The following is a 27100-nucleotide window of genomic DNA, read 5'->3' as shown; positions in this document are numbered from 1 at the left end:
CATTACCATCGGAGCCGACGTCGAATCCTTAAGCTCTCTATCTCTTTTTAGGTTCAAGAAGTTGAAGTTCCCAACAACGGGTCACACTCTAGTTGCTCTTCCTCCTCCTCAACTTCCTCCTCATTATCCTGCTCATATCCATGCTCAAAATCACCATCATCCGACACTTACTTAAGGTAATTCTTCATTAAAACCTTTTTATTCGCTCACAGTTACGTTCAAGAGAGCGTTTATTTGAGTTCTTTGCCATAACTGCCCTCGTCCAGTGTATTTGTATACTTTGATGACACTTTTGTAGCTCGTCTTGCGTGTCGATCTCATTTGACCGTATTGAGTATAGTTCCGGGAAAGGGTTGTAGAATGGAAAGGGCTCTTAGAAAAAGCACCTTTATCAGTCGTTGCCTCCTGACTCTTCCCCTTGTTCTTCGTCCCTCCCCTGAAAAAGGAACCAACATTTCAAATCGCCGGGTCTTTGCTGGGGCGGCCTATACCTTCATGCAGTCTAAGTAAAGCAAGCTGAAGGTTCACAGAATCTGGCAATCATTAGCAATTTGTCTCGGGCGACAAGCTGGCCAGGCGGTGGTTGGTGGTAAACTATCTATCCGTCTATCCATCCGCTGGAAACTGCCTGACGAGAGACTCTCGTTGAGTCATTTGACAAAGGCGAACATACTGAAGGACTACAATAAAAGAATGAGCTTGGTAAGCCGAATTATGTGGATGAATAAGCGGAGCAATTGGTATGAATTAGCTTTCAGGGGTGAGCAGAAGGAGGAGGTGTTGTAGTTGATACAACTTACTGCTGGTTAGCTTACTATGTAGTTCAGGTAGGTATTTGGTATCTTTTATTAGAAGTCTTTGCTTCGATGGAGGGAGTCTTTGTCAATTGGCCACAAAGTATTGTTCCTCCACCACTCTCAGGTTGTACCGTAAGCTTGCTTGACTCTCTTCTCCTGTTGAAGTTCAGTGTAGGTAGAGGTGTACTGACTGCATTGATGATATGACCATTAAGGGGTTCCTGTTGCCCACTACTCACTCACTCACTCTATCAGTGTTTCGTCTTCTTCCTCTGGTTGTTCTTGCCGCTCGCAAACGTAACCCATCGTGTTTCCCTGCACTTAAGAATAGCTGGTTGGTGGTGATGTTGGCAGCGGGCGGCGGTGGCCGAGACAACTCCGTCCATCTACGTGCTTAGGCACGTAGTTACGTGCATGACATTCAATCGCCTTGTTTCCCTCGCCACTTTCCCATCTCTTCATTTTGACGAACAGGGTGGTTGTGGCATTGCTGTTGCTGCTGCTGTTACTGTTGCTGTTGCTATTATTTGCTTGTATTATATCCCATGTACTAATGTGGTATGTACATGGAGTGCAAGTGTAGCTGAACGAGCAACAAGCAATTTGGCTCAGTTCGATTACACCTGGATGGAGAATGATTCTCCCGAGTGATGTTGTTGATGATATTTTGTCATCGCACCTTCGTCCACCAACCACATGCATACAAGAGCCCCTAACTTGGATCGAGGTGCTGTAGATTTCTTGTCGTCCACTCCATCCATGACCGGATCCAAATTTGTCGGCCGTGAAAAAAGCCACTCTATCTGGTGCACCTACCCACACTACAGAAGAGCCCTACGTACGGTACGAAGTACCAAATCAAGGGGAAGGCGGGGTGCATAGTTTGGAGGCAATTTCAAAGTCATCAAACTTGGAAACTTGTTCTAAACTTTACTGACATAATTAGGTTGTCGTCTACTTTTATGAGAGTTCCGCAATTAGAAGAAATAAGATGGCTCTTCGGTGGTTTTTTCAGTCATGGACTTGCAATTACGTTCTATGGGTCTCTTCCTCTCTGTTTCTCTCCAATTTCTCCTCCAACTCCTCGTTGTTGTTGGCTTTGTTGATGGTGGTGGTGGTTGAGGTGATGGTGAGGTTGCCTTTACATTCTGCTTCCTTTTCTTCCCCTTAGGTAGGGTACAAACTGCTCTAGTAGAGCACTAAATCGAGCCAATCTTTGACAAGGCACTCGAGACAAATTTGCTCTCCAGTGAACTTTGCACCAAGGCAAGAAAAAGAACTAGCTGTCGATTGAACAGTTTTAAACTTGGAAACCAAACCCATGTTCTTGGCCGAGCTCGGTGTGTGGTTCCATCCAATTTGAATCCGAAAGGGGACGAACGAGTAAAAGCAATGCGAACTAAAACTTGTCATAGAGATGAATGGATCCTCGATCTATCCGTCTATAATACTAGTTTGTGTTATGGTCTCTCTTTGTGGCACCCGGCCCTCCCTCGCCTGTCAAGTGGAAAGAACAAGAGAACCAACAACTATTGTCGTATGCAATAGATGGGATGTTTTCTCGGAGTGGAACTCACTTTGAAATCTCCTTAACAATGCGAGGAACAAGTCTCCGAGATTGATTCAGTTAAATTTGCATATATTCGAATAAAGCGAAAATGGCAGCTCCCCGCCGGTAGTAGGCTCGTTCTCTCTCTCTCTCTCTCTTCCTTCGTCTTCTTGTGTTCGTCCCAAGTCGAATTACCTCTCTCGCTCTCTTCTTTCTCTTCTGATTCTTCGCATCCATGGGTCGTTCTTCGTCTGGTATTCCCTTTATAAACCCTTCACTATCACCCTGTTGTTGACGAAACTTCATTCTCCCCTTCACATTGTTGCATGGGATTCCTCCCAGCTCTAAGAAATCCTCATGAATGAATGGCTAAATGTATGGAGGGATTGGTTGATTTGTTGGTTGGTTGGTACGTAAAATAGTGTATTTGGTCAGAGAACTCCAAGAGACGGCGCCCTTGGTACGAGTTTGTGGTCAAATTCAAAATTTGCATCTAGACCTCAAGATCAAGAAAATTGACAAGGCCCGTTGGTTTGAAAATCATATCTTTTAATTACTTGCCAATGCTATGACTTCGTCAAATTTTGCCGGCCTTTTTTATCCGAGACGTGTAAGAACACTTGCCACTTTGGCAATTTGTTTTCATCTTTCGTTGAATGGGTGCAGAACTCAATATGTATGAATGGTTCGTTTTCTCGTGTCCCCACTTGGTTGGGTTCACTTGCATAATCGTCGTCAGCCCTGTTGTTCACCCGCTCTCAAGTTGGTGGCGCTATCAACCACGACCCTAAAGCCCCAAAGAGTGCATTTGGGAATTGTTGAATTGTCTGCCAAATCAGAATATGTTCCTTCACGGTCCTTCCGATGCGCTTTGTTGCTCCATTCTCGAGAGTGCGCCTGTGGGACGGTTTGGCTTATGGAACAACTCCAAAGAGCTGTTTAGAGTTCGGGTTACGAAGCGATTCTGCTCCCCTAAAGAGCTCTCGAACTGGCTCGAATACACTTAATGCATGTAATCTCTCTCAATCTCTCGGGTTGTTCTTGGGGCCGAAGGTTTAAACGGAAATCTCTACTTGAGGAAAACTAAATCGTGTGGTCGAGAGAGAGAGCACATTGTCGGTGGCCCTTGTCGATTACCCTCGATCTACGACTTCTCGTACAGCGACCCTCGTACACTGGTATGAGAGCGTTCAAGTACAAGCCACGAGCACCAAGTGCAAATAAAAGGGTTTGAAAGAACAAATTTGATCTCTCCTCCCTCCCCTCTCGATGTCTCACCCATCAGCTCCTTTCCTCTTTACTTTTTGACTTGTTCATAAAAATTCGTTCTGTCAGGTGGTGGAACTTCTTAAATGACTCAGGTTGTCTCTTCGCTGTTGTTGTCGTTGTCGTTGTGAGTGATGGTGGTGGTGGTGGTGGTGGAGTCGTAGTTCGCGTTGTCGTGGTCGGGATTCGTTGGTAAGCCTTTGGCTAAAAGAAGTTTGGAAAACCACTTGCGCAAACAGCGATATATAACGAACGAAAGAATGAATGACCCGGGTTGAAAGTTTTTTTCCTCACCGATGCGACTTCCATCTCTCTCTCTCTCTCATTCCTCCTGGTCCTCCCGGTCCTCTCTCTCTCAGAGCTCAAACCACCATCAAGGGTCATATGCTCAAGCAATCAGATAAAAATGTTGCCGTGTAATTTCTTCCTGCTGTTCGTCTGACTATAAATAATGCTGCTCATTTGCATATTTTGTTCACATGGCTTTTAAATGCTCTCCAGGGAAGAAGGCTGTCGATAGAAGCAGCCGAGGGCCTGTGGTTTCATTTCTTCCGCACCTCCATAATCTGTCAATATTATGGCAAGTCATCACGTGGGCTGCCGCTCTGAGTGTTAGCTTGGTGCACGGATAGTTCGTAGATACGAGTGCTGGCTTGGTCTGTCTCTCTTTGGTTGGGGCTCATCTCGCCATTCTGACCTCCTGAGTTCGTCAAATCACCCGATGCTTCAGGAGCACCAGCAATAGTCTTCCCCAGAGAAGAAGCATTGCAGTCACAGAGGAGATCGAAAGGGTTGAAAGAGATGAGGGGGCTTTATGGTGTTGCTCTCAAGCCCTTGCGATACGTACTCTCTCTCACATGTGGACAAACGAGGATAATGAGGAGAAATATTCGAGAAAAGTCAAATCTGTTCAGTTTTGGCCGTTTCTTTTGATCGGTTTACAACGAACGAGGTGTTCGATGATTGAACGGCACGGTCACTGGAACTTTGAAATCCATGAATTTTATGAAGTGCACGTGTCTACAGGATCCATATTGGGTCCAAGACTCGGGATCGTCCTCTGCATATTCTTCTTCCTCCTCGTCATCATAATTTTCTGAGACGCTCACTCAGTTATTCACCCACCAACCAAGTTGAGTCTCGTCATCAGTTCGAAAAAAAGCTCAGCCATTCCAGAATAAGGCAGACAGACTTCCAGAGGGTGAGTGAATGTCGTCCCAATTTGAAAATCAACAGAGGGTTGCTTGATGATTGCGACTGGCTTTCCACGAATGTTCGAACTAACTCATTTGAATTGTCTCCGTATCCGGAATAGTAATTTCGGGGCGCTTTTTGCATCGGTCTGTTCACCAAGGGATTGCTGTTTTTTACCCACTTCCCACTCCCAAGGACCCACAATCCACAGAAACGAATGGGCCCTCAGAAAAAGTGTTCGGGAAAACAAAAGAAACTTTTTCTTCCTTCGTTCTCTCTTTTGTCCTTAGCATGCATATCAATCGAGCCCATCGGAGTTCCTACAACCACCAAGGCCACCACCAGTGGTGGATGCAGCAATGGTTATAATTAAACGCGCCAAAAGCGACTACTTCGCATTCCTAATGGATCCCCACTTTTTGTTCTAACTCCTCTTTTTTCCTCTCATTTCATTTCGTTCTGTATGTGTGAGTGTATCTGAATAAATGTGCCCTAGTTGGGGGGGTGTCTCATGGATGATGGCAGTGATGATGATGATCACAATCATCATATGAACATGCAAGTAGTCACTCATGGACCAAGTGTCAATCTCAGTGTAACAGGGTGCTTTCCCGACCCTGTTGTACATCCAACTGTAACCCACCATCCCGTAGTAGGAGTTGTTGTTGTAGTGTGTAGTGGTAGTGGCAGTGGCAGTGGCAGTGGCAGTGAATGGTTGAAAGCAATAATGCAGCTTGGAGAAAAAGAAGGAGGCGGATGATTCTCAGTAATACTCATTAAGGGAGGAAAAAATAATCAAACCCACCCGGACTCTGGATTTCGCGTGATTAATATGCAGACCTATGCAAATATATGCAAGACAAAGCAGAAGAAGCCTCTCAAGTCCGTAATAGTGGGGTCGGATTGTTCCCATAGGAGCTAATTAAATCATGCAGACTCATTTTTCAACATTTCGTTCCAGGACCGCCAACCACCTCGTCGACCACCGCACCGAGGGCATGGATTCTTCTCACATCCCGTCCGTCGCTCAATCCCCGTCGTCCTTGTCTTCGACTGACTCATATTCTTGCTCCTCTACCACTGCCACCACTACAACCACTACAACACCCACTTCCCTTGGACGATCTAGTTATTCCCGTGTGATCCTCAAGAGTATTCTTCAAGTTCAAGTGGCCATCGGAGCCTTATTGGCTTTGGGTCAGTACCTGGAACCCCAATGTTGTGATCGCATGTGTCCGATGGTCAACGGCTTTTTCTCCTTAACTACCAACGGATTGTCTCCGCCACTTTAAAAGATGGCCAACCCTGGAATCCTATTCTCCACATATCCCAAACTGGCCTGGAGTATTACGTGTTTTTGTCCGCGTGTCAATGAATGCCAATAAATGATGATTCTCTCAGAATGTGACAGGCGTTGCCTACTTTTTGTTGTTGCTGTACCCTTGGTCAATGTGGAAGTGAGTGAGTTTTTGCTTTGGTTTTGTCTGTCTTGACGACTGGAATAACCAAGCAAAGAATTCTGATGGGTTGCCCAATAACGTTGCCACGTGATGAACAAATACCTTAGCGTCCTTGACATCAAGCATCTTTGACCCCAAGTATTATTGTGTTTGTCAGCTGTTCGGTCATTTTGATCTTTAAAAGCATCAAAAATTGTTGCTTTAGTTCAAACTCCTAAATTGAAAATGTTTCCACGAATCGTGATCCGCGATCGCGAAAAGAAAACTCGGATATTGTTTACGGTTTCAAATTTGAATAGGCAAATGAAACTTGCAAAAAAAGAATGCATATAATAATAGCATAAGCTCAAACTTACAAATTTCGAAGATGTTGGTTCAAAGGCACGGGTATTGGAACCATTTATTGGAATTGATCGAGTTTGATAACAGAAAAAATTGAAGTGTTGATTGGTTAGTAGGCGAGGAAGATTTGGTACAGCCATGGAGAAATGAAAGAAATCAATTTCCACATTGGGATCTTTCCACGATCAGTACTTTTAAAAGTGACAACAGCAGAGTCTTGATGGTTGGTTAAGGTTCTTCGATGATAAACGATGTCCTGACAAAGAACCTGCTTGATCCAGCAACCGGAAGGAATACCCAAACTCACCTAAAATGAAGAAGTCTGCCATTACGATTACAGGGTTGATTCACGAGTAAATTATGCAGGGAATTCATTTCATTTCCTGACTAGACACAATTGCCTCCATTCTAAACTCAGTTCCAAGGTAGGTCCATAGTCATTCATTTCCGAGGAGAACTCGTGCTGAACCGACAAAAAGTGAGCGTTGAAGTCCGGTGAGCGTTGAAGATCAAAATGTACTGAAAAAGTTCAAGAGAGGTCTTGCATTTTACATTAAGCAACATACTAAATCTTCACTTACTCTACTTTTCATCCCATATCGTGACTGTTACAGCCATTTAATTCCCCGTCAGATATGATGATACGTAGCAAAACACCCTCCTGAGGTGATATGGCGACCGAACTTTTTCCAGAGGATTTATACTTGAGGTTTATGGACGCTAGTCATTTTGGCCCATGGTTCCCGTGAGTGCGAATGCGCACGAGTATTATACTAAGTGTAAATGCAACCTATTTTGCCTGCCCGCGACCGAATTTCAAAGACAAATGTTATATGTGTGCTATCGGTTTTGAGTTCCATCGTCCCTTGAACAGTAATTGGTTTGACCACAATGATCTGCGATCTCAAGTTTCCTCTTTTTTATCACCTATCAAATGATCCGGAAGGCGCAAAAAGGGGGGGGGGGAAGGCACGTTTGATTGAAATATCCTTTCCCCCTTGGTAGCGAAGACTGGCGACAAAAAATACGGAAAGCTTCGAACCGTGTTTGGCTCGTTAAAAGACCGTTTTGCTGAGCGTATCGCGCGCAACGGAATTTTAAACTCCGCCTTTTTCGCAGCCGAGCCTGAGCGACGAGCAAGAAAGGCGAGCGAGAAAGAAAGGAAGAGAGGGGACGAAAGTTCCAGCGAGTGCCACGGACGTTTGTTGTCCAAAAAGAAGAGACAAACTCCCATTGTTTGTGTTGGCATTCAACATGCAAGGTAGAGAGGAAACACACACGTCCTCTTACAGTCCACCAGCTTCAATGGATTTACATATGCCTCAGTCGTTTTCATACTACAGGTTAGCTCCCATTTGCTCGGCTAAATTGATTGTGGCGAAATCATATCGACATCGACAACGTGCTTCTGAATTTGTGATACTAGTTGTTTCTTTGATTGACTGTGATCAAAATCAGCCAGCCATTCGTGCGGTTCCTTCGTTTGTGCCACTCGTTCTCGCTCGCCATCCCAACTTTTGATCTTTGATTTCGTTCCAGTTGCATCATGGAAAACAACGCCGTGTTCTCGGGACAGCCCATGGCTTACACCAAAGTATATGGAAGTCTGGAAAACTGTGGCAGGTAAGACCCCAAATTGGTCGAACAAAAGTCGCATTTCTGCCGTCGAACACTAGGGAGTTTTAGAGCAGGGTTAATGTTTGTTCTGGACACTTGATGGCATTCTCTTACATATTTAAGGAGCTCAAATTTGAAATTAATTGAGCAAAGGATTGATTACTTTTCTTGCAAAAAAAGTAAACAAAAAGTAGGAGCTTGATCCAAGGATGACGTCACCACGGCCTTGTTTGAACATTCAATCAGTTTGACCTTACATCAAGGACTCTTTGACAGTCGTCAGCAAGTCTTTCATGACCCAGCGAGGGGTCATCTTACATTAACAGTGTTATTTGTCAAGTTGTACAGCCCTAATTACCATCAGAAGGGATGGCATGTGCTCCTTTTTGCATGTTGCATGCTTTTCGTCGACTCGTTGAGTTTTCCTAGACGATGAATGTCGTGCCATTAAGGAATTTCGATTCTTCTGACGGAAAAGTATCTTCCTTTGGGCCATGTGGAAACTTAGTACTTAACCATAGGCCGCAGTAATCCAATATCAATTGTCAGCAGATCTAGGATTTAAAGGCCAATGCCTAAAACTTAGGTTTTACTTGGTTTGCTATGTATCTAAAACGTCATATTTGGGGAAAACACCTCTTGTGTATCTTTTCTGCCCCTTTTCGTGCTTACGTGCTTCATATGGGTCCGATGTAATTGGCTTTTTTACTGTAGTGATCATTTCCCTACTGTTTTGTTACTAATTGCTCAAATATGAATTATAAACACAACTGTATAATCATATAATTTCTTGAATTATAATTGGAGCGTTATCCTTTTCCATTTCCTAAGAATAGTAATACCATTTCCAAGACACTAAGATGTTAACAAAAGGCAAGTGGTACGTACGTATTGCTTGCCAAAGTCAATTGAAAGAACAAAAGAACACTAAAATTAAATTAGTAATACGTACATTTTTCATGAGATTTAGTCATATTATTTTGACATTTGAAAGTTATTGATTGAAAGATTAGTGGCACCCAGGACTTTGGTCGCATCTCGATAAAAGAAACGGATTCCAGTTCCGGTTCCTTTAGCCAAAGTGAGTACAGGTAATTAGGTAATCAACCGCACATCTATTAGCGGTAAAGATATGTAATGACGTTGCACGTTACACGTACTTTTCCCTAAAATCTTGATGATCAATATTTCAGGGCATATGGCTCATCATGGTCATAACAGCGTGTCCTGAAATTGAGTTCCTCTCTTGAATTTACACGTATTTAACATCAGCTCTTTTACAAAGGATTCAATTTAACACCTTTAAACAAACTAATGAGAAGTAGCCGCTTTAAATATCAACCCTAGATCAGCCATCGGTTTTTATGATTACGATTCCATTGATACCAGAATACTTGGTTATTTCGGGTCTTCGGTTTTAAATCATGTTTGACGTCTAGGCTTGGTATGCAAGATGACTTTCCATAGCTATTGGCCTTTAGGAAGGTAGATTGGAACTCTTCTTCGCTTTAGAGGATAGCCATATGGCCTAGCAACTCTCCAGACTTGTCTAAAACCGAAACCCTTTGAGTATACTCCATAAGGAGCCAGTTAGTTTGCACCTCGAAATCAATCTCGATGCTCTTAACAAAAACGTTGAAAGGGTGGAGACAGATTTCGGTTGAAAGTCATATCAGAGTGCGACCAATCGCATCAGAAACTGTGTTGAGGTGGGTGTGACTACCTAAGTAAATAATAGTCTAGCTCATGGGACCTATCCTCACAGTTTTAGAGCAAATACAAGAGGAGGAACTCAATTTCTGGACACATTGTAGTTGTGTTTTGCCAAAATATGTCAAATTTACTTAGTGAATCGTAACCCATAGGGCAAGCATTTTCACAAGGGAAAAAACTCTAACCAAAAAAAAAACAGTGTTATTCAGTTTCTCCAAAAAAACGTAAAAATAAAAGCGCTTTGGGGGTAGTTTTTGGGTCGGTTCAATTACAACATTTTAAGATGTAATGGGCTCACAGTTCCTTGACAAAAGCGAACGAATTACTGCAATTTAGTGCCTTGTAAATCCGTTATTAAAGCACCATTCTTTGAATATCCAAGAACTCCTCCAGGACTAAAACTAATTGAAATCTTTCGAAGGATGTTATTTAATATCAAAGACACCGTTTTTTCTTCAATATTTAGGACAATATGCCTAAGCTACAAAAGATTAAGACAAAAATGTCTGTATTCAAATCTAGTGAATCTCATTGTCATTCTTGGAGAGAAAATGCCCACCATTGTGCCCGCCAAAAAATCATTTTGACCAAGTTGAAAGCTTTGGGCATCCATCTATATTAGTTCTGATTTTTCTGGTTGAATCATGGCATAGGTTTACCTTCATAAATGAAGCAAAATCGACATTTTTTTTTTAAACTTTTTTGGGCATATTTCGCTACCTTTTAGGCGATTATTCTTCCCTTGCATCCGTAATCTAATTATCAGTGAAGTATGTCTTGACAGAAACTAAACCCTCAAACTTTCAAACATTCTAGCCAAAAATTGAGTACATGGATGTAACTTTCTGTTTTCTATTGGTAGTTTGAAAAGGCATGAAACACCGATTTGTGTTGGCTCTAAGTCATGATAGAGATTTTCTATCACCTTGTTTCAATTTGTTTTCGGGTCGTCTGCAGTGATCCTAGCCAATCAGCTATTTGAAAATACTCCAACTAGCATATTCTTGTCCTTTCGTGGCAAAAACCGTCACAAAAGGGATCATTTTTCAGCAAAGACGCTGGTAACGATCCAAAAGCATATTTTAAGAACCGTTTACATTTGTGAGTCCAACCACATTGCTTGCTGGTCCGTTTTATAACTTCCTTGTACTGAGTCATCATTTATGGCGGCTATTCAAACTCACACATCTCACTCATAAATGACTTAAACCAAAATGGAAATAAAAAAAAGTTGACAGATTTAGGAATTTGCATAGCAAATTGAATTTCAAATTATCGCATCAAATCAAGGTCTGCTGCAACCACAGTTTTTGGGTTTGTAAAAAGAACGGTATCAAAAATGTTTTCATCTCTCACGGCATTAAGAATTGTACTCCCGATGGCTAAGATCTTGTTCCTATTCTTTCTCAAGGTATATGGTACCAAATACATAGAGGTTTACTTTCCAAAGTTTAGATATGTAAACCATATCTTGATCTAGTTAATGTAGGGGAGGCAGTTGGGTTGGTCTTCGTGGATATTTCTATCTTGCGTTGAAATCAATGTTACGTTAGCAAGTGTTAGTTGGTAAAGAAGTATCATTGGTAATATAAAATAAGGTTTTAACTAAAATTACATATACTTTAACTTTAGGTCCATAGTATATTTACAGCCCTGGACTTACAAGTAAGGGCCAGGCTCCACTGAAATGGCAATGTTCTGCAGCGCAGGATTGAGAAGCCACAGACGAACCAATTTTGAAGGGAACTTACGTCTTTCCTGTGCAAACCCTCGGGTGTTGCTACCCTTCATATCCTATGGATCCTGTTCAAATTCCATTTGCCCATTTTACTAAAAAGATACGAATTCGTTTGGCAATTCATGAGCGCGTTCCAATCTTTAATACTCTTGCTGGGGTACAGCTTTTGAATGGGAACAATTTTCGCCTTAAGTACAAATGCGAGGTACGAGGCAAATATTTTGAAGGCGTTCAAATATCAATTTTTGCTTTATCTTATTCCATAACCATACGTCATGTGAGGCATTTTGACCATCAAAAGGCGGTTCTGTCATTGGAGTTTAGAGTTACAATGGCCAACACTACTTCAAATGTTAGATATCAATCTTCTATGCTTATGAAATAGAAGTACTTGGATCAATTCAAAGAAGGTGCTATATAGCTGATATCGGTTGGAATCAAAATTTGCTCTTCTGATGTCCACAACCGTTTGAACAAAGGCCTAATATTTCCATGACATTTGTCCACGAAGATTACAAAGACCTCGACAAATATGAGGAGATAGGAACTTTACGTTGAATTTGAACCTGATGTGTGACAATTCGATACTGTATGGACTTCATGTTTGTTATGAGGTATGTACTTACCGACTGAATTATTGTCTAGAAAATATGGCTGTTTCTATGGCATGAAAATGAGTCTCAATTGAGAAAGCTAGTTAGTACATTTGGCGGGAGGAGACTCGTAGACATGGGCTAGAGATGAGATCACTACGATACTAGTTACTTTACATTCGATTGCCACCCCATCAATTCAATTGATTGGTTCATTAATTCCCTCTCTAACAAAATGGAACAAACTTAGAGTATGACCACTCATCCATCCCAATCAGCATGGAAAACTTGCCCTCAGCCGAACTGTAATTTCAGGCTCTTCTACTTAAATTGGTATACTTTACTCGAACATAAGTGGCGCCTTTGTTAGATTGTCTTAACTCGTCTTGACGTTACCCAAAATGAACATCCACTCGCCACGTAATTTGGTGAATGTTTATTTAAACTGGATAAAGTCTATCTATGTAAGTATCGAAATCCGAGGTAAGACCTATAAAAAACGTCTCAGAAGTACTGGGTTCAGACAACTATTGAATACTTGATTCTTAAACTGAGGCTGAGTCGCTTTTGAAGGAGCATTGTCATTTGTTTCGTCAGTACTGCATCGAACACTTTCATTTCGATAATTATGAAGTATTAGGTGGCAAAAAAACTTCAAGAATAATATCATGCACAAAAACTTTCCCGCCCAGCTCCGTGCCTCATTTGGAACCAATACTCTTATTATCTCAACCGGTTTTTTAAATAGAACATGAGATATGACATATTCCCTTTTGGGGTGCTACATTTGAAAATCTAGCTTATTATGAATTTTGGAAGTCCTGAATTTTTGGCAATGGTTTATTGGTTTATTGGTTGGCACCGCTTAAACATGGGTGTTTTTTAGTATTGTCATAAAAATTGATGTAAAGAAATAAAATTGGTATACGATGAGTACAAGAGCGCAAAATCAGACAAAATTAAGCTATCAGCAGAAGTCTGAATCAACTATTGATCTATTTGGGAATGAGATTCAATTTGTATTTCGTCCCTAATTCATTTCTACACCATGTTTAGTTTAAGATGCAGTTTTACTTTACCTCTTTGACTAACCCCAAAAATTTTTTTTTGACCCCTATTCTTCATTAATTGATATTTTTGGGGGAAAATCGAGACAAAATGAGCTTTTTTATATAGACTCGTTTAATATTTATTTTGCGGAAGAAGTGTGTTGAAGTCCAAAGCTGGTGTGGAAGTAAACAAGTTTGGTATCTAAGTAAAAAGAATTGTAGTTGTGAAGCCTTTTGTTCATCACAGGAAAGCTACAAGCGGGCTGACCCTTAAATGACGGGTGTGAGTACGCAAATGATGAAAATGTAACCCATTAGAAGGCGGCCAAATATTTGTTCTCTTTTTCTGTTATCTTTAAGCGCACTTCACAACAAGATGTACTAGAGTAGAATAGTTAGTGCTCAGGCACTGATGATGATGTACATAAATAGAAATATCATGGATGGGCCCCTATAATGCATGGTTGTCGTGTAAATGGGTGGTCTCTGAGGCGGACTGAAGCAAATGGCATCACGGCAATGTTTAAACTAGGGTTTAAACACACTAAGTGTACTTGTGAAAGGAGAAGGAGGGTGGGCATATGCTCATGCACATGCTATTAAGTGTCACAAAACCCAACAGATTGGTCCTAAATCCACTTTGAAATGTGAAAATAACAATGGTGTGAATGAAATCCACGCTTGAACAACTGCCTTTGTTTAACTAGCCAAACGGCCTTCAACCATGAAGTCTAAAGCCCACCACCTTTTGGGACGACCGGAGCTGTTGAAAAACGTCCAAGTTATTAAGGGTCAGATTTGCTCAGGCAAAGACCTCCAATCCACGGCTTTATTTGGAAAAGAAAAAAGAAATGTTGTTCTGCAACAAAGACGAAAAGTCTTAAAAGAACATCAATCCACTACTGTGAGGGTCTAATCATAGATTCTGAGCTAAAAAGACAATCATTTGCACATAAAACAATGTTACTTTCATCTCGATTGCGACTGACGAATGGGATGAAATCGAAATGAATTAGAGTTTTATTTATATGCTAGAGGTCACAAACTCAATTTGAGTTATTTCAATTACAGCGTCTTGAAAGATATCATTACTAGACACTAAGTAGTCAGTTGCGAATGTTATGAGTTAAAGTACGAGTAGGTGTACAACATATCCGTATTTACTACTACCAGTCTTTTTCTGCATTGTATTTGTCTTGGGATTTAACCCACTCCCTGAATTACACTTCATGAACAAAAGATTTGTCAAGCAATCATTTCTTGGATCTTTACAGACAACTCCACGACGATCTTCACACGAACGGGTCTCTGAACTCGAGGTAAGCTATCGCTGCTGACTTCTCATCCACTATCTACTGTGTCCACTATCAGCTAAGCGTTCAATAATCGCTTTCCGACGCGCTTCGTTCATAAAGAGGAGCGTTAGACGAGAATAGCAGACACCGAAATCTTCGAGCCCTCAGGTGCACGGATGTAATCATTGATGTGTCTTTGTTTGTTCACGTGCAGAATTCTGGAGTTACGGAAAGAAAAATCTCGCGATGCCGCCAGATCGCGCCGCGGAAAAGAGAATTTTGAGTTCTATGAACTAGCCAAAATGTTGCCATTGCCGTCTGCCATCACTTCCCAACTGGACAAAGCCTCCATTATCCGGCTCACCATTGCTTTTTTGCGATTGCGGGAGTTTGCGGCCAACGGGGCTGAAAAATGGACCAAGGACAACAACAACCGAATCAAGTCCAAAAGTGAGATTAAAGAGAAGGCCATCATTCACTGAAACTTGACGTGAATTGAAGGTAACTTTTGAGCCACTTTCAGTTGGTCGGAAACATTTGTCAAATCTCGTTGTGGATGTGTACCAAGAACATGAGGGGACACATATCCTCCAATCACTCGATGGATTCGCCATCTCTCTCAACGCCGATGGGAGGTTTCTTTACATCTCAGAGACTGTTTCCATTTATCTCGGTTTATCCCAGGTAAGAATAATTTTCATATCCAGTCACAAGTAGGGACCTAGTTCGGGTCTGTGGATACGTTTACTCCGGAGAATCTTTTAATTATTCCACGCTAGTACATGAAAGATCAAAATATTGTTTTGTACGTATGAGGCGAGTGCTTTGAGGGGAATGATTGAAAAGTAGCATGTGAATTTAGAGAACTCACGCCAGATGCCATAAGGACAGGCTGTCCTACGTATGCGGAAACTTTAACCTTTGCGACCTTAGAACCAAGATATTTTCCATTTATATTACGCTAACTAAAAGCTGAGAATCTGGGCCTTCCAACTAAGGAGGTTGAGCAGATTAAGGTTCGTGTCGAAAGATTCGAAGGAACAGAACACAGCCAGTCACAACGAAATTACTCTGGTCTAGACACGATGATGATGCTCAAGAAAAAGGCTGAAGGAACGTCAGGAGTGCACGAGAGCTCAAGCTCAGGAAAATCAATTCATTAGGGCCATCCAGAGGTGCCTTGAGCCTGGGCACTTGATTGAAATGTTACATCTGAGGCCAGAACATCAAGGAGTCCAAGAATGTGGGCGCACCTTTGAAGCACAGAAGTTGCGGGTCATCGGCTCATCGAAACCATCAAGTAGAAGCGTATGCGGGGTTGTGAGCCCGCCCTTCTTCTACAAGAATGACCAAATAACGTGTGTGGATGAATTGACGAGAAAGTTTTCCTTAAAGGCGGGTTGTTCAATTTGTAGAATAATTGGGGAGACATGTCCATAATTTTCATCACAGGACGATGCTCTTATGGCTATCCTGTAGACTGAATGTGCCAACCTATAGGAGGAAATGTTCCTAGCAGACGTTGCTAAAGTAGCTGGGCGGTTATGCGAAATGTGCAAAACTCGATCGTGCATGTTGAAAACTAAGGAAGCACGCTCAAGATCACATCCAATCAAAATTTTGATACAATGTAATTCAAAGAAGCCTACTAATTATGCAATCGAAAGTTTCCGTTTCATTCGAAGAGGATGATGCACGTGCAAAGTGAGTTGAATGCCTCCAAAAATATCAACTTGACTCTCCTGGAAAGCTTGAGCAGAGGCCAGTGACTAAAAATTTGTTTCAAAAATATGTTTCAAATCTCGCTCTTGCCCTTGGGAGCAAGTGTCAAAAGACATTTTCGTTGTAGCCACAGCGTCATTGGGACATTGGGTCGTCATACAGGAGGAAATATTTCGCGTTTCGATCGTTTGATTGAAGCCTGAAAGTCCGGTTTATGTTTCAGGTGGAATTGACGGGGAGCAGCGTCTTTGATTACGTTCACCAATCGGATCATAATGAATTAGCGGAACAACTTGGTGTGACTTTGGCCGGAAATCGACAAGACATGAATGAGGACACAAAGTCATTCGGCTCTTGTCCCAGTATTCCTGATGGTAAGATCGCAGTGCTAGTCAGTTGCACCAAAGCATCTATTATTCTTAGCCAGGCTTAATATAATTTTGTAACAAGAAAATGAGATAACTCGTTTCAGTTTTGTGATTCGCTTTCTCTTCAGATTCATCTCGAACTAAAACTCCTTACTTTTTTTTTATCAATTAAAATTGCTGCATATTAGCAGAGAAACAAAATCAATTATTTGAAATTAACGTCAAACCATGTAATCCTATCATTCCCAGCGTTTTGAAGAACATTAGGGACCTTGATTGCATTCACCGTTTTTAGGAGAAACTAGAAATATATGTGAAGGAAAAGGAGAGTACGTCCAATGTGTATATATTACAATTACCACGGTATGCACTAATTCTAAACACTCGATAACAAACGTTGGTGAGGTTGGCAACATATTTTTGCACCTTGACAAAGGCATATTTGAAATTATTGACTAAAATTCTTCGATGATTATGAAAGTTCTTGTTTTACTCGAAAATATCCCAACATGAGTAAAATTCAAATTACTTTTATTAATGGAAATGTTGGAAAATGCAAACGAGCTGATTTTCAACCAAATTTGTAGCTTCTCTCATTTACACAGAGTGTGAATTTTGGTTTCCAAACGTAGGCATAGGATCTTTGGATTTTTTATTTTTTTTTATTTTATTTTTCCTATTTTGCTATTCTGTTGCAAAACGTTTACGTATTAGCCTTAATGGGCTAGACTTCGATCAGTGTTTTAGAAGAAATCTCTAGGCCTCTTATTTCATTTTAATACATTTTTTCGGAAAAGTATACTAATTTTCTGGACAAAATGGTTCAATTGCAAAAAAATGTTAGTTTCTTGCGCAACGTTTGGATGGAATCACCAATAATAATAATAATAATGATGAAGGAGCATCATTATATGATGATAGATATAATTGAATGGATTATGGTGAGTATGATTGAAGCGAGTAGGAGCAGATGTTAATAAAACAAGAAGACTTTATGAATCATCAAATCACACTGATTTTTTAACGTTTAAAAATGAAATTAGATCGATTCTTATTAAACGCTTAGCGCTTTCAACCAAGGTGATACCAAATATCAACACTGTTCCAAGGAATCATCTTTTATTTGATTGTGTTTATCTTAAGCGAAGTTTGATGCTTAGAGCATTTAATTCTAATTTTGAGGAAATACCGTATGTAGACTGGCTTCCAAACCTTAACCACGGACTTAAAGAGATATGGACTGCGAACGGGAGCAAAAATTTCTCATCTCCTAATCTGTTCACTTTATTCAAAATAAGCGCTTCATACGACCACAAGATCTTGTTGAATAGATGAACTTGGCCAAGTCTGAGCTCAAAGCTTTGCTTAGGGAACTCAGGAGATGTGGCCAAAGTTAAGTAGTAAACTACATGAAATTCAAATTTTCGGCCTGCTCTTGGTCAGCTATATAAGCTTTTAGCAAAATAACTTTACACGTTATGACCCGCCTTTAATTGAAAAGATTTACGTTTCTTCTTTTTTATTCCTTTTATTCTTTTCTTATAAATTCGAACCGATATGATTTCCTACAAGCCTTTCAATTTCATTTCGTATTTCTTCCAACTCACGTTATTGTGTTGCAGCTCGGCCTATGTAACATTATTGACTATTTATGTCATGTCTTCTTTAATTAGCCCAGGTCCTCGTGGAAACAAGCTTTTGCTTACCCAGAACCTGAGGAATTACATGCTCATGAAATTTTTGATACATCAAGATGCTAACTCAAGGATTAAATGCCGACATTATCCAATCATGATCAAAGTCTTCCTGAAATAAATCTATCTACCTATCTATTCGAAAAGTGGCTCAGAGTCGCTGTGATCAGGAGCAGGCCGATTTGTCGGAAAGCTAGTTCGCAGTCGATATCTCTAGGTCCGTGCTCTAACATAAGAAAATAAATGATAAAAACCGGGCAGACCAATTCGAGGTTTGTAGGTTGAATGAACACGTAACGCATGGATACTACATCAAGGACTTTTTCCTAAGTTTCATGTTTAAAAAGGAATCAACTAAGGAGCTAAGATTGAATAATGAATTACACTGATGGGATTATTAACTGCACGAGAAGATGGAACAGTTCTGGCAAAACTGCCAAATTATATCTTGTAACTTTTGGCAGGTTTTACAAATTGTACACATATTTTTGAAACGTTTGGCACAAACAACTCACACGCATTGGCAATCCATATGAAACGGTGGGGCGTATATTTGGTGGAGGCTAGCTCATAAAAGCTAATCTAGGGATCTATAGAGCGAGAACCATTTTTCTGTTGGTTAGATGGACTATTACTTTAAAAGCAGAGGCATCTTTCTCTGGGCAGCTAGCAAGGAAAAAAGAGAAGCAGATCATGACAATCTAATAAAAAATGTGCCCAATGGCACAAATACCTCCCTTCCATGGGCATTGCAATATTATCGATGAAGCTGACGAAATGGTAAATGAAGTGGCATTTTATTGGTCAAAATAGAAAATAGAGCATCACAGGCTCCAAACTCAGTTGAAACTAATCGCAAAAATCAGACAGGAAAAGAAGCAGAAAAAAACAAAAAAAGCGTTACAAAATGCCCCAGTTAGCTCACCAATAAGGGTAGAAATTGTAATTGCTCATTGTGTACTCTGACTTGAATCTATGTTCATCGGTTCATGAACAATTATATAAACTATCATCATGGACATTATTACTAACAATTTGTTCAAAGGGATGAACGACTAGTGAACACTACTGTTAACGTGAGCGTAGAAGCATCTCTGAAACACGGATCTCTTTTAGTTTGCTACCCGGTGACATCACTCATGTATGTAAACAAACAGAACATGAACGCCCCTAATGCCTCGTACGATCGCGCATTTTGCATCCGCATGAAGTCCACCCTCACCAAAAGAGGTTGTCACTTTAAGTCTTCGGGATATAGGGTAAGTCTTCAACGACGTTGTCCAGACCAATGGTACCTTACGATGGCGATACAGTTTACGTCAGTACGGTACATACGTGCTCGTCCATGCTCGTCCATACTGGCACATGTAAAAACTTACGATGAATATTCCTACGCCTTAGGTTGTTCTAGTGTTGGGCAAGCTCCGCCCTGTGGGTAACAATGAGAACAAGAAGAGCTCTCTAATGCGGGATGGCACGCCTTCCATATCCGGTTTCATTGGGCTGGCCATCGCTCTTCCCCCTCCGAGTGTACATGAAGTCCGTTTGGAAAGCGACATGTTTGTCACTCGCCTCACATTTGACTTCAGAATCGCGCATTGTGAACCAAAGTATGTCTGTCTTTCCGTACCCTATGCTGAATTACTGTGATTTATGGGTACACTTTTGAGCACTTAAGGTTGGCGGGCTACGTTCATAGATCAATATGATACAGAAACTTAAGTTCCAATGGAATGATTTCACCTTTGATTCAGTTACTTAATTTCCACAGTCTAGGACTTTGCAATTTTCCACGGGTTTACTCGTAGTATACTATGTATAAAGTAGTTTACGCGCATGTATTTGGTAGACTGACATCACATCCTTCTATGGTTGCTTTCTAGGATCTCTGAGCTCTTAGACTACTCCTGTGATGATGTGGTTGGCTTGTCATTGTATGCTCTTTGTCATGGTGAAGATGTGCACAAGATTCGAAAAATGCACGAGGATTGTAAGCCAGATAAATTGGGATTTCGCATATTGATAGTGATCAATCTATCCTAATTGTTATGAAAACTGTCCCTTTTAGTGCTCAACAAAGGCCAAGTGATGAGCAATTATTTTCGACTTATAAACAAATATGGCGGATACACGTGGATGCAAAGCTGCGCTACTTTGATTTGCAACACGAAAAACTCCGAGGAGCAGAGCATTGTGTGTGTCAATTATGTCTTAAGGTGAGTTTCAATCCATCAATCGAGTTGTCCCTGTCTGACTTAGCTCGTTCTCATGTCGTTGGCATTAATCATTTTCACGTTGACATTTCAGCGGCCCACAGTATAGCAACTTTGTTATGGATACTTGTCAAATACCCACCGAAGCCAAATGTAAGCCAGACCATTCTAACCTATCAAAAAGTAAGTAATTTTTGATGATCAATACATTTGCCTGTCAGGCTAGTAGACCTGTGTGCAGAGGTCGCATTTTTAGAGCGGATAAAAATGCATGCAGCGCCTGACTAATGCGATGCTTCAGAGATCAAAATCAAAATTAAATGGAATTATGATCACGGTTCAAAATCTGCATCTACTCGTGTTTATTTTTGAAACCACCCAAACCCAAAGCATCAAGTGGGGTCATAGGGTTTTCATGAAGAATGAAAACAAGGAGGTTATGATACAAACATACCCAAATAGCTAACAATTGAGTTCAAAAGCACAAGTGTGCAGATTACACGCATTTGAAAAGTGGACAGATGACGAGATCTTAAGCCTGAGAGTTCCTAAGGACTGTGTGAAGCGAAGGCCTAAGGCTGAAAGTCCTACCATTTGACTAAACGAATTAGAAAGAAGAACTGTATTGACAGCATCTCAATCGCTAGTTTGTGGCACTGTGTGCGAATATCGGTTCCCATCAGTTTCCCCCAAAAATGATCTCCACCAGTTTCTTGCCACTGGATTTCTGCCCTTGGTAACTCCACATGCTGTGAATTCCACTAGAGGGGAAACTCCCCAACGAGGAAAACGGCGATTTCCCCCAACAATTAATTTCGCCAGAGGGCAAATTGCTACACCCAACCCTGTTGTGATAAACTAGTTTTAGTACATCTTTTTCAAACGTTGATTCTACAATGTCATAATCCACTAACAATCAATCAACGGAGCTTTATAATTTGAAAAAATGATGTGTCGTGTCAAATAAAACTAAAGCTTCGTTTTTAAAACTGCATTTCTGAAAATTGAATTCAAAACCATGTTTATAATTGGAAAAATATGTAAGATTAAAAAGCATAGGAGTTTTGCTGAATAGGGGTATTCAGATTATATCTGTTTAGGTTGCATTTTACTTTAGAAAGTGCATCAAAACGCAAGGAACTCGCAAGGCCAAAATTACCTCTCCTCTGGCAGAGTTCATTACTGGGAGAAGTTCAAAGTAGCAGAGTTTAACATGGTAGAGCTTACCATGTCGGAGTTCGCCATTGTGATTTTTTTTGCCAACAATTATTTTAACTGTTAAAAACTTGATAGCCCCCCGAGAGGTATGTTGTCTGTTTTGCAACGACACAAGTCCCCACCATGTTGGACCAAGGCATTAGGACAAAGAAACTCCGGACAAGCGAGAAAAAAATGAATGAGGAACCGCCCATTAACACTCCCAACGCTTCTTATTTCTGACGAATTTGGGATCGAAAGATGGTACTATCAGGCGAGTTTAGGGGGTTTCCTTACTGCCCTTGAGCCTTTAAAGCTACCCTTTTTGGGAAGGTCTTATCTGACCGACACGCTCCAATGCCTCTATCTCACAACACAATTTTAATTTAAAGTTACGAAAACCCTCCCCCTCTAGCAAGGATTTGTCCAACAAATGAATAAAAAAAAAAATCAGGCATCTTTGTCAAAAAGGACACATAATGCAGCGTAAGAACCTACTGGGTTGACGTTTCGTAAATCTGAGGCTCGTTTTAATTTATTGTTCAAACATCCATATTTCGTACTTTACAGAGTCTACATCCCCGACAGTATTTCAACCTAAGTCTGATGAAACATGTGATCGGAGAGATGGTCATACTCTCTGTCTAGATAATAACAAAAATCTTGCTCGGAGCAATTCAGAAGACGAGTCACAACATCATCAGTCACAACAACAACAACAACAGCCGCAGCAACAACAACAACAACAACAGCAGCAAACCGAGTCTCCCGATGACATAAGGCGATCAGGAAACCGAAGTGATTGGTAATATACTTTCCCTTAGCGAAAAAGCATGATGATAAATACACATTAGTGCACTTCAAGAAATTTAAAATAAAATTCGCATTTCCAAATTTTCCACCTATCACCGAAACCGCCAGTTGGAGAGTACTTTTCCTGAAATTGAGCCCATTTGGCGCTTTTGGGGAACTTCAAAGCTCAACCTGTCCTCTAAAAGAACGTTTTCATGTCTGACTTTAGCTTCTTCACCTATTTCACTCTTTTAGGACTCCGGTTTGGCTTTGAAGGTCCCCAAATCACTGTTGATACCTAATGAACTTCGGTGAGAGGTGGAAAATTCGGATACTCAAACTTTTTGATACTTTAAGACGGCTAATCCACATAGGTTGGGGCACATATTTCTAAAAATGAACTTCTAGTTACTGGCAACGGAAGGGAAAATTTCGTATCGACTGAACTATTCACCTTATTTAACAGTAGGATTTGATAGGATCAATAGATCTTGTCAGATAGATGAAATGGGCCAAATTGGGGACCAAAATCATACTTAGGATACTCAGGAGATGTGATCAAAAGATATGCAAAGTATTTGAAATTTTGGCCAGCTCTTGATCAGCTCCATAAGCTTTTGGCTATAGAACTTTGAAACAACCCACTGTACCAAAAAAAATTCTCTTAAAATATTTGGCCGTCAATGGAGGAAATTCAAAATATATGGAAAAGTGGCTCAGATTTGCTCTGACAAAATCTTATGTGTAATTAGTGACCCAGGTCACATAATGTCCGGTAAGGAAATTGCGTTCACAGCATGTAACAGGTAGTTTATTTAGCTTCAATCTACCGTGCCTCTTCCCCATTACGTTTGGGTTGTCTTGACGTTGGAAATAAGAGCCTTTATGAACCAATATTTACATTTCAGGCCATTTTGGAGACCTCCGACCCTAATGTAAAGTGCCATCAAGAAGAAGGGCAATCTACCTAGAGATCATCAGGCATTGTCTTAAAAACACTTAATGTTATTTAATGCTGATTTCAGATAATTTCAAATAAAAAATTGCGACACTTTTCTCCATTGGAACACTTCCGATTATTTATCTTACCTGACTCTTCGCGCTTTTTGTTGCATGGGTCCCTAATAGAGCTTTGCATAGGATCCCACAAGTTCTCCGAATCCGATCCGAAGTGAATTTTTGTAAACCGAATCCGAGGTTTGTATTCCAATTTCCAATTCGACCGAATACGATTCCTAAATTTTCTGCTCAATCCGAATCCGATAACTTTACCCATTCCGAACGAATCCTAATCCGAATTGTTCTTTTAATCTGATTTCTAATCCGAGAGCTTTGCCCAATCCGAACGAATTCGAATCCGAGAAGATACTTTTGCTTAATCAGGCCATATTTCGAAAAGTTTTGCTGAATCCGATCGAAATCCAGTTTTTTATACTTAATTGACATAAAGACAAAAGTCATTAAGTGTTAACCAAATGTGAAATATCTTGCCTGGTAAACGTTATGAAATGCCAAGATTGAGGACTAATAACAATGAGTCTAAATTCAATCAACAAACAATGGTGGATTTCAAAATGAGCGAGAGAAAGTATTGAAAGTATTGAAAACCACAACCACTGGCATTAATAGTTTCCTGGCACATTCAAGCACCGATTGATATAAGTGACTCCACCCCTTGCCAGCCCCGAGAGAGCCACTACAACACAAACAGACTTGGAATGCAGATTTCGTTGATTTTTAAATGTGATTTGGAGTGGGTAAGTGCTAGCTGGATGGTCGTGTGAGACTGGTCGTGAAACAAGGCCTGGACCATCAAGATCGAAATAGTTGTTAAGTTTTAAGATTCGGGCATGACTTTGCTAAATGAAATTTTCAAAAACATCGATTCAAATTCTAACTTAATTTTTTTTTTTTATGAACAGTCACGGTACTCGTCACTTGAAATGAAATTATGCCTCATAATGTCCTAATTTCAAGAAGTGCACTAATATGTCTCGGCATTTTTTGGGGGGCAAGATATGACATAGGCTTCCCGTAAAAAAGCATTGTTAAACATTCAAGTTACCTTTGAAAATTAATGCAATATTTTGGATACACTTTTTTCATGCTCTAATAATCTATTCAAGCAATAATTTAAACCCAAGACTAGTAGTTTTAATACTACAATCTTTTTTAGATTAGCGTCCTAAAAACTTCAACAGCTACTCAATCTAAAAACATCTTACTTATTAATTCTCAAACTGGTCTTGATATGCCTAGAATGTTTTCCACTTACAAGATACTAACATGGTTAGTTGTATTAGAGGTCTGTTAATTGCATGTTAATTTGAACACTGATTAAAAGATATGAACGTAAAATTTGATAAGCGTGCATTTTCTCTACAACATGTAAGAGATTATCAGGATATGTGTTTATGTTTCTACATGCTATTGAAATGCAATCCAATGCAAGAACGATGGTGGATATGATAATGCTAGAAATTCAATTGAATTTCAACAAAAAGCCGTTACAAGGTGTCTGCAAAATATTATGCTTCAAGTAGTCATTTTTAAATTTCAAATGCCTTATTATTCAAGGAAGCACCTTATTAAAAGCTGATATTTTTGTCTTTGTTCTATTGAAATTGCGTGTTACAAGTCATGGTGCAAAAAAGGGCTTGTCAAAATTGTGAATCCCACTCGTACTCTTAAATGGTAATGCCGGTTAGTGTAACCTTTGTTGGGTGTAACCTTTAGCATCCATATCATTAAAATAAGGAGAAATAGTTACTATAGTTGTCTCAAGGGTGAAATGCAATATTGTGCTGGTAGCCATCAATTCAAACGGACTTTCAGAGTCCGATTTTGGTATTTTAGTTGCGTGATTATCCATTTCGAGCATTGCGTTACGGACTCATCACTGCCATCCACAACACCATGATTCATCCAAAGAAGATAACGGACTTTTTACCCTTGCCGTACATGCGTCTTGTTTTTGATTAGATAGGAATGGATTGAACTACAGCAATTTAATCTTAATTCCTTTCCAAAACAATGAGTTTACCTGGGTCCCAGATCCAAACCAAACGCATTTACATAATATTCTCTGATTCTACGTGTCATACACAGCTTTGGCTACCCTTCAGGCACACTTTAACGTACTTCAAATGTTTCAAATGCCAATTGTTGAGCCACTTACTATATTTCTATTTTAAAACACCTAGATTAAATTTGGTGTTGCTGTGATTGCAGATAAGAATGCCTGAAGACTAACTTAAGCCTTAGAATTAACTTTTAAAGTACAAAAATTTACAAGAATGTATTTGGTTTGGATCTGGGATCCATGAAAACTCAATGTTTTGGAACAGAATTGAAGGTTCAAAATTAACTGCAATCGTGTTCTGACCTCACTGTTTCATTCTGTTAATACAGGGCACTATGATTGAGTGCAAAGAGAATGAAACTATGTAAGACCAGTATTTAAATGAGTGAAACAGGCCAAGCTGGAATTTCTCTGAAATGCTTGTAAAATGTGACTTCACAAACTTAGAATAGTATTATAGCTCACCAAAAATCATTGACCATTGCTACATGAGCAAACATATCTAAAGACCTTTGCCTTAGGAATGAGGTGAACAAACCCCTTTTCATAAGTCCACAGGGCTTTATTGTATGACTCTTGTGCATGAATACATGTATGAAACTGAACATGCCATCTTCAGCTTTAAACCAAATAACTTGTCCAGAATCAGGGAACAAGTTATTGACCCCTCGGTTCCTTTTAGCCTGTGTCTGATTTGGGTAAACGTTATTCTCCACCGATTAGTTGATGGTGCTACTTTTTTAAATCTTAACCTGACCTAATCAAACCTAATCTAACCTTACCTAACCTAATTTAACCTAACCTAACACGATATTAATAACCCTTAAAGTCTCTATCTAAACCTTTTAACATTTTGCCACAAATTTAAAAATTAGCACCGCCAACTAATCGGTGGAGAATAACGTTTATCGTCTGATTTGGCTTGGTCTTGTAATATTGGAATTAACAAATGTGGGGCTTCATGAAAACTGTCAGGGTGTGCAACAAACCATCCATTCAACGTAATGCCACGTTTTTGTAATCACGCAACTAAAGTACCAAAATCGGACTCAGAAAGTCTTTTTTTTTTATTTTATTTTTGCGGACTTCCTTACCGCTACCGGGATTGGAATCCCAGCAGTTCAAGACAAGAAGATTATTCATTTTACTTGGCTTTCATTTATATATATTATTTGAGCAACCAACGAATTGGAGTTGGCTGATCTGGCTAATCCTTGAATATAAGGTTGATCAGAAATTTTAGTCAAAAACTTGTCCAAGTCTGACTTAAATCCTGCTACTGGATCAACGCCTACTATAAGCTCTACGAATATCTGAGGGCAGCAAATTGAACAATGAAGGAGCCCGAGAAAGAAGAGAGTTGGACTTCATTATTTTAACTAGCCTGGATTCTCGAGGGCTTGAAGGTGCTCTCAAAAC

General features: G+C 40.2%; 2 protein-coding genes across 4 annotated transcripts in view; both read left to right on the top strand.

Annotated features, from left to right (window-relative positions):
* Nucleotides 1-6209, top strand: part of LOC131891073 (uncharacterized) — a 30755-nt gene extending 24546 nt beyond the window's left edge. Inside the window, exons 13-14 of one of the 2 annotated variants that reach the window (XM_059240571.1) lie at nucleotides 52-176; nucleotides 5768-6209. In XM_059240571.1, the coding sequence (XP_059096554.1) occupies nucleotides 52-176; nucleotides 5768-6098 (456 nt within the window). In that variant the 3' untranslated portion in view covers nucleotides 6099-6209. The remainder of the gene's footprint in view (nucleotides 1-51; nucleotides 177-5767) is intronic. The other variant, XM_059240572.1, reaches the window with a different exon arrangement.
* Nucleotides 6210-7804: 1595 nt separating this feature from the next.
* On the top strand, nucleotides 7805-23660 carry LOC131890895 (protein trachealess-like). Of its 2 annotated transcripts, XM_059240340.1 has the most exons (13): nucleotides 7806-7951; nucleotides 8148-8231; nucleotides 14593-14637; nucleotides 14828-15063; nucleotides 15137-15297; nucleotides 16559-16709; nucleotides 19514-19656; nucleotides 19799-20007; nucleotides 20281-20387; nucleotides 20466-20613; nucleotides 20705-20793; nucleotides 22378-22612; nucleotides 23508-23660. In XM_059240340.1, exons 1-13 carry the CDS (start codon nucleotides 7863-7865, stop codon nucleotides 23536-23538), a joined length of 1728 nt encoding a protein of 575 aa, XP_059096323.1. In that variant the 5' UTR covers nucleotides 7806-7862; the 3' UTR covers nucleotides 23539-23660. The 2 variants fall into 2 exon arrangements, with proteins under 2 accessions (XP_059096324.1, XP_059096323.1); XM_059240341.1 differs by lacking the exon at nucleotides 23508-23660 and having other exon boundaries at nucleotides 7805-7951; nucleotides 20705-20763; nucleotides 22378-22518.
* Nucleotides 23661-27100: the final 3440 nt, after the last annotated feature.

The sequence above is a fragment of the Tigriopus californicus genome, chromosome 11, assembly GCF_007210705.1.
Source record: "Tigriopus californicus strain San Diego chromosome 11, Tcal_SD_v2.1, whole genome shotgun sequence".
NCBI classification, from domain to species: Eukaryota; Metazoa; Arthropoda; class Copepoda; order Harpacticoida; family Harpacticidae; genus Tigriopus; species Tigriopus californicus.
Note: the sequence above shows the minus strand (reverse complement) of the source record. Positions and strands in the feature narration are given on the sequence as shown.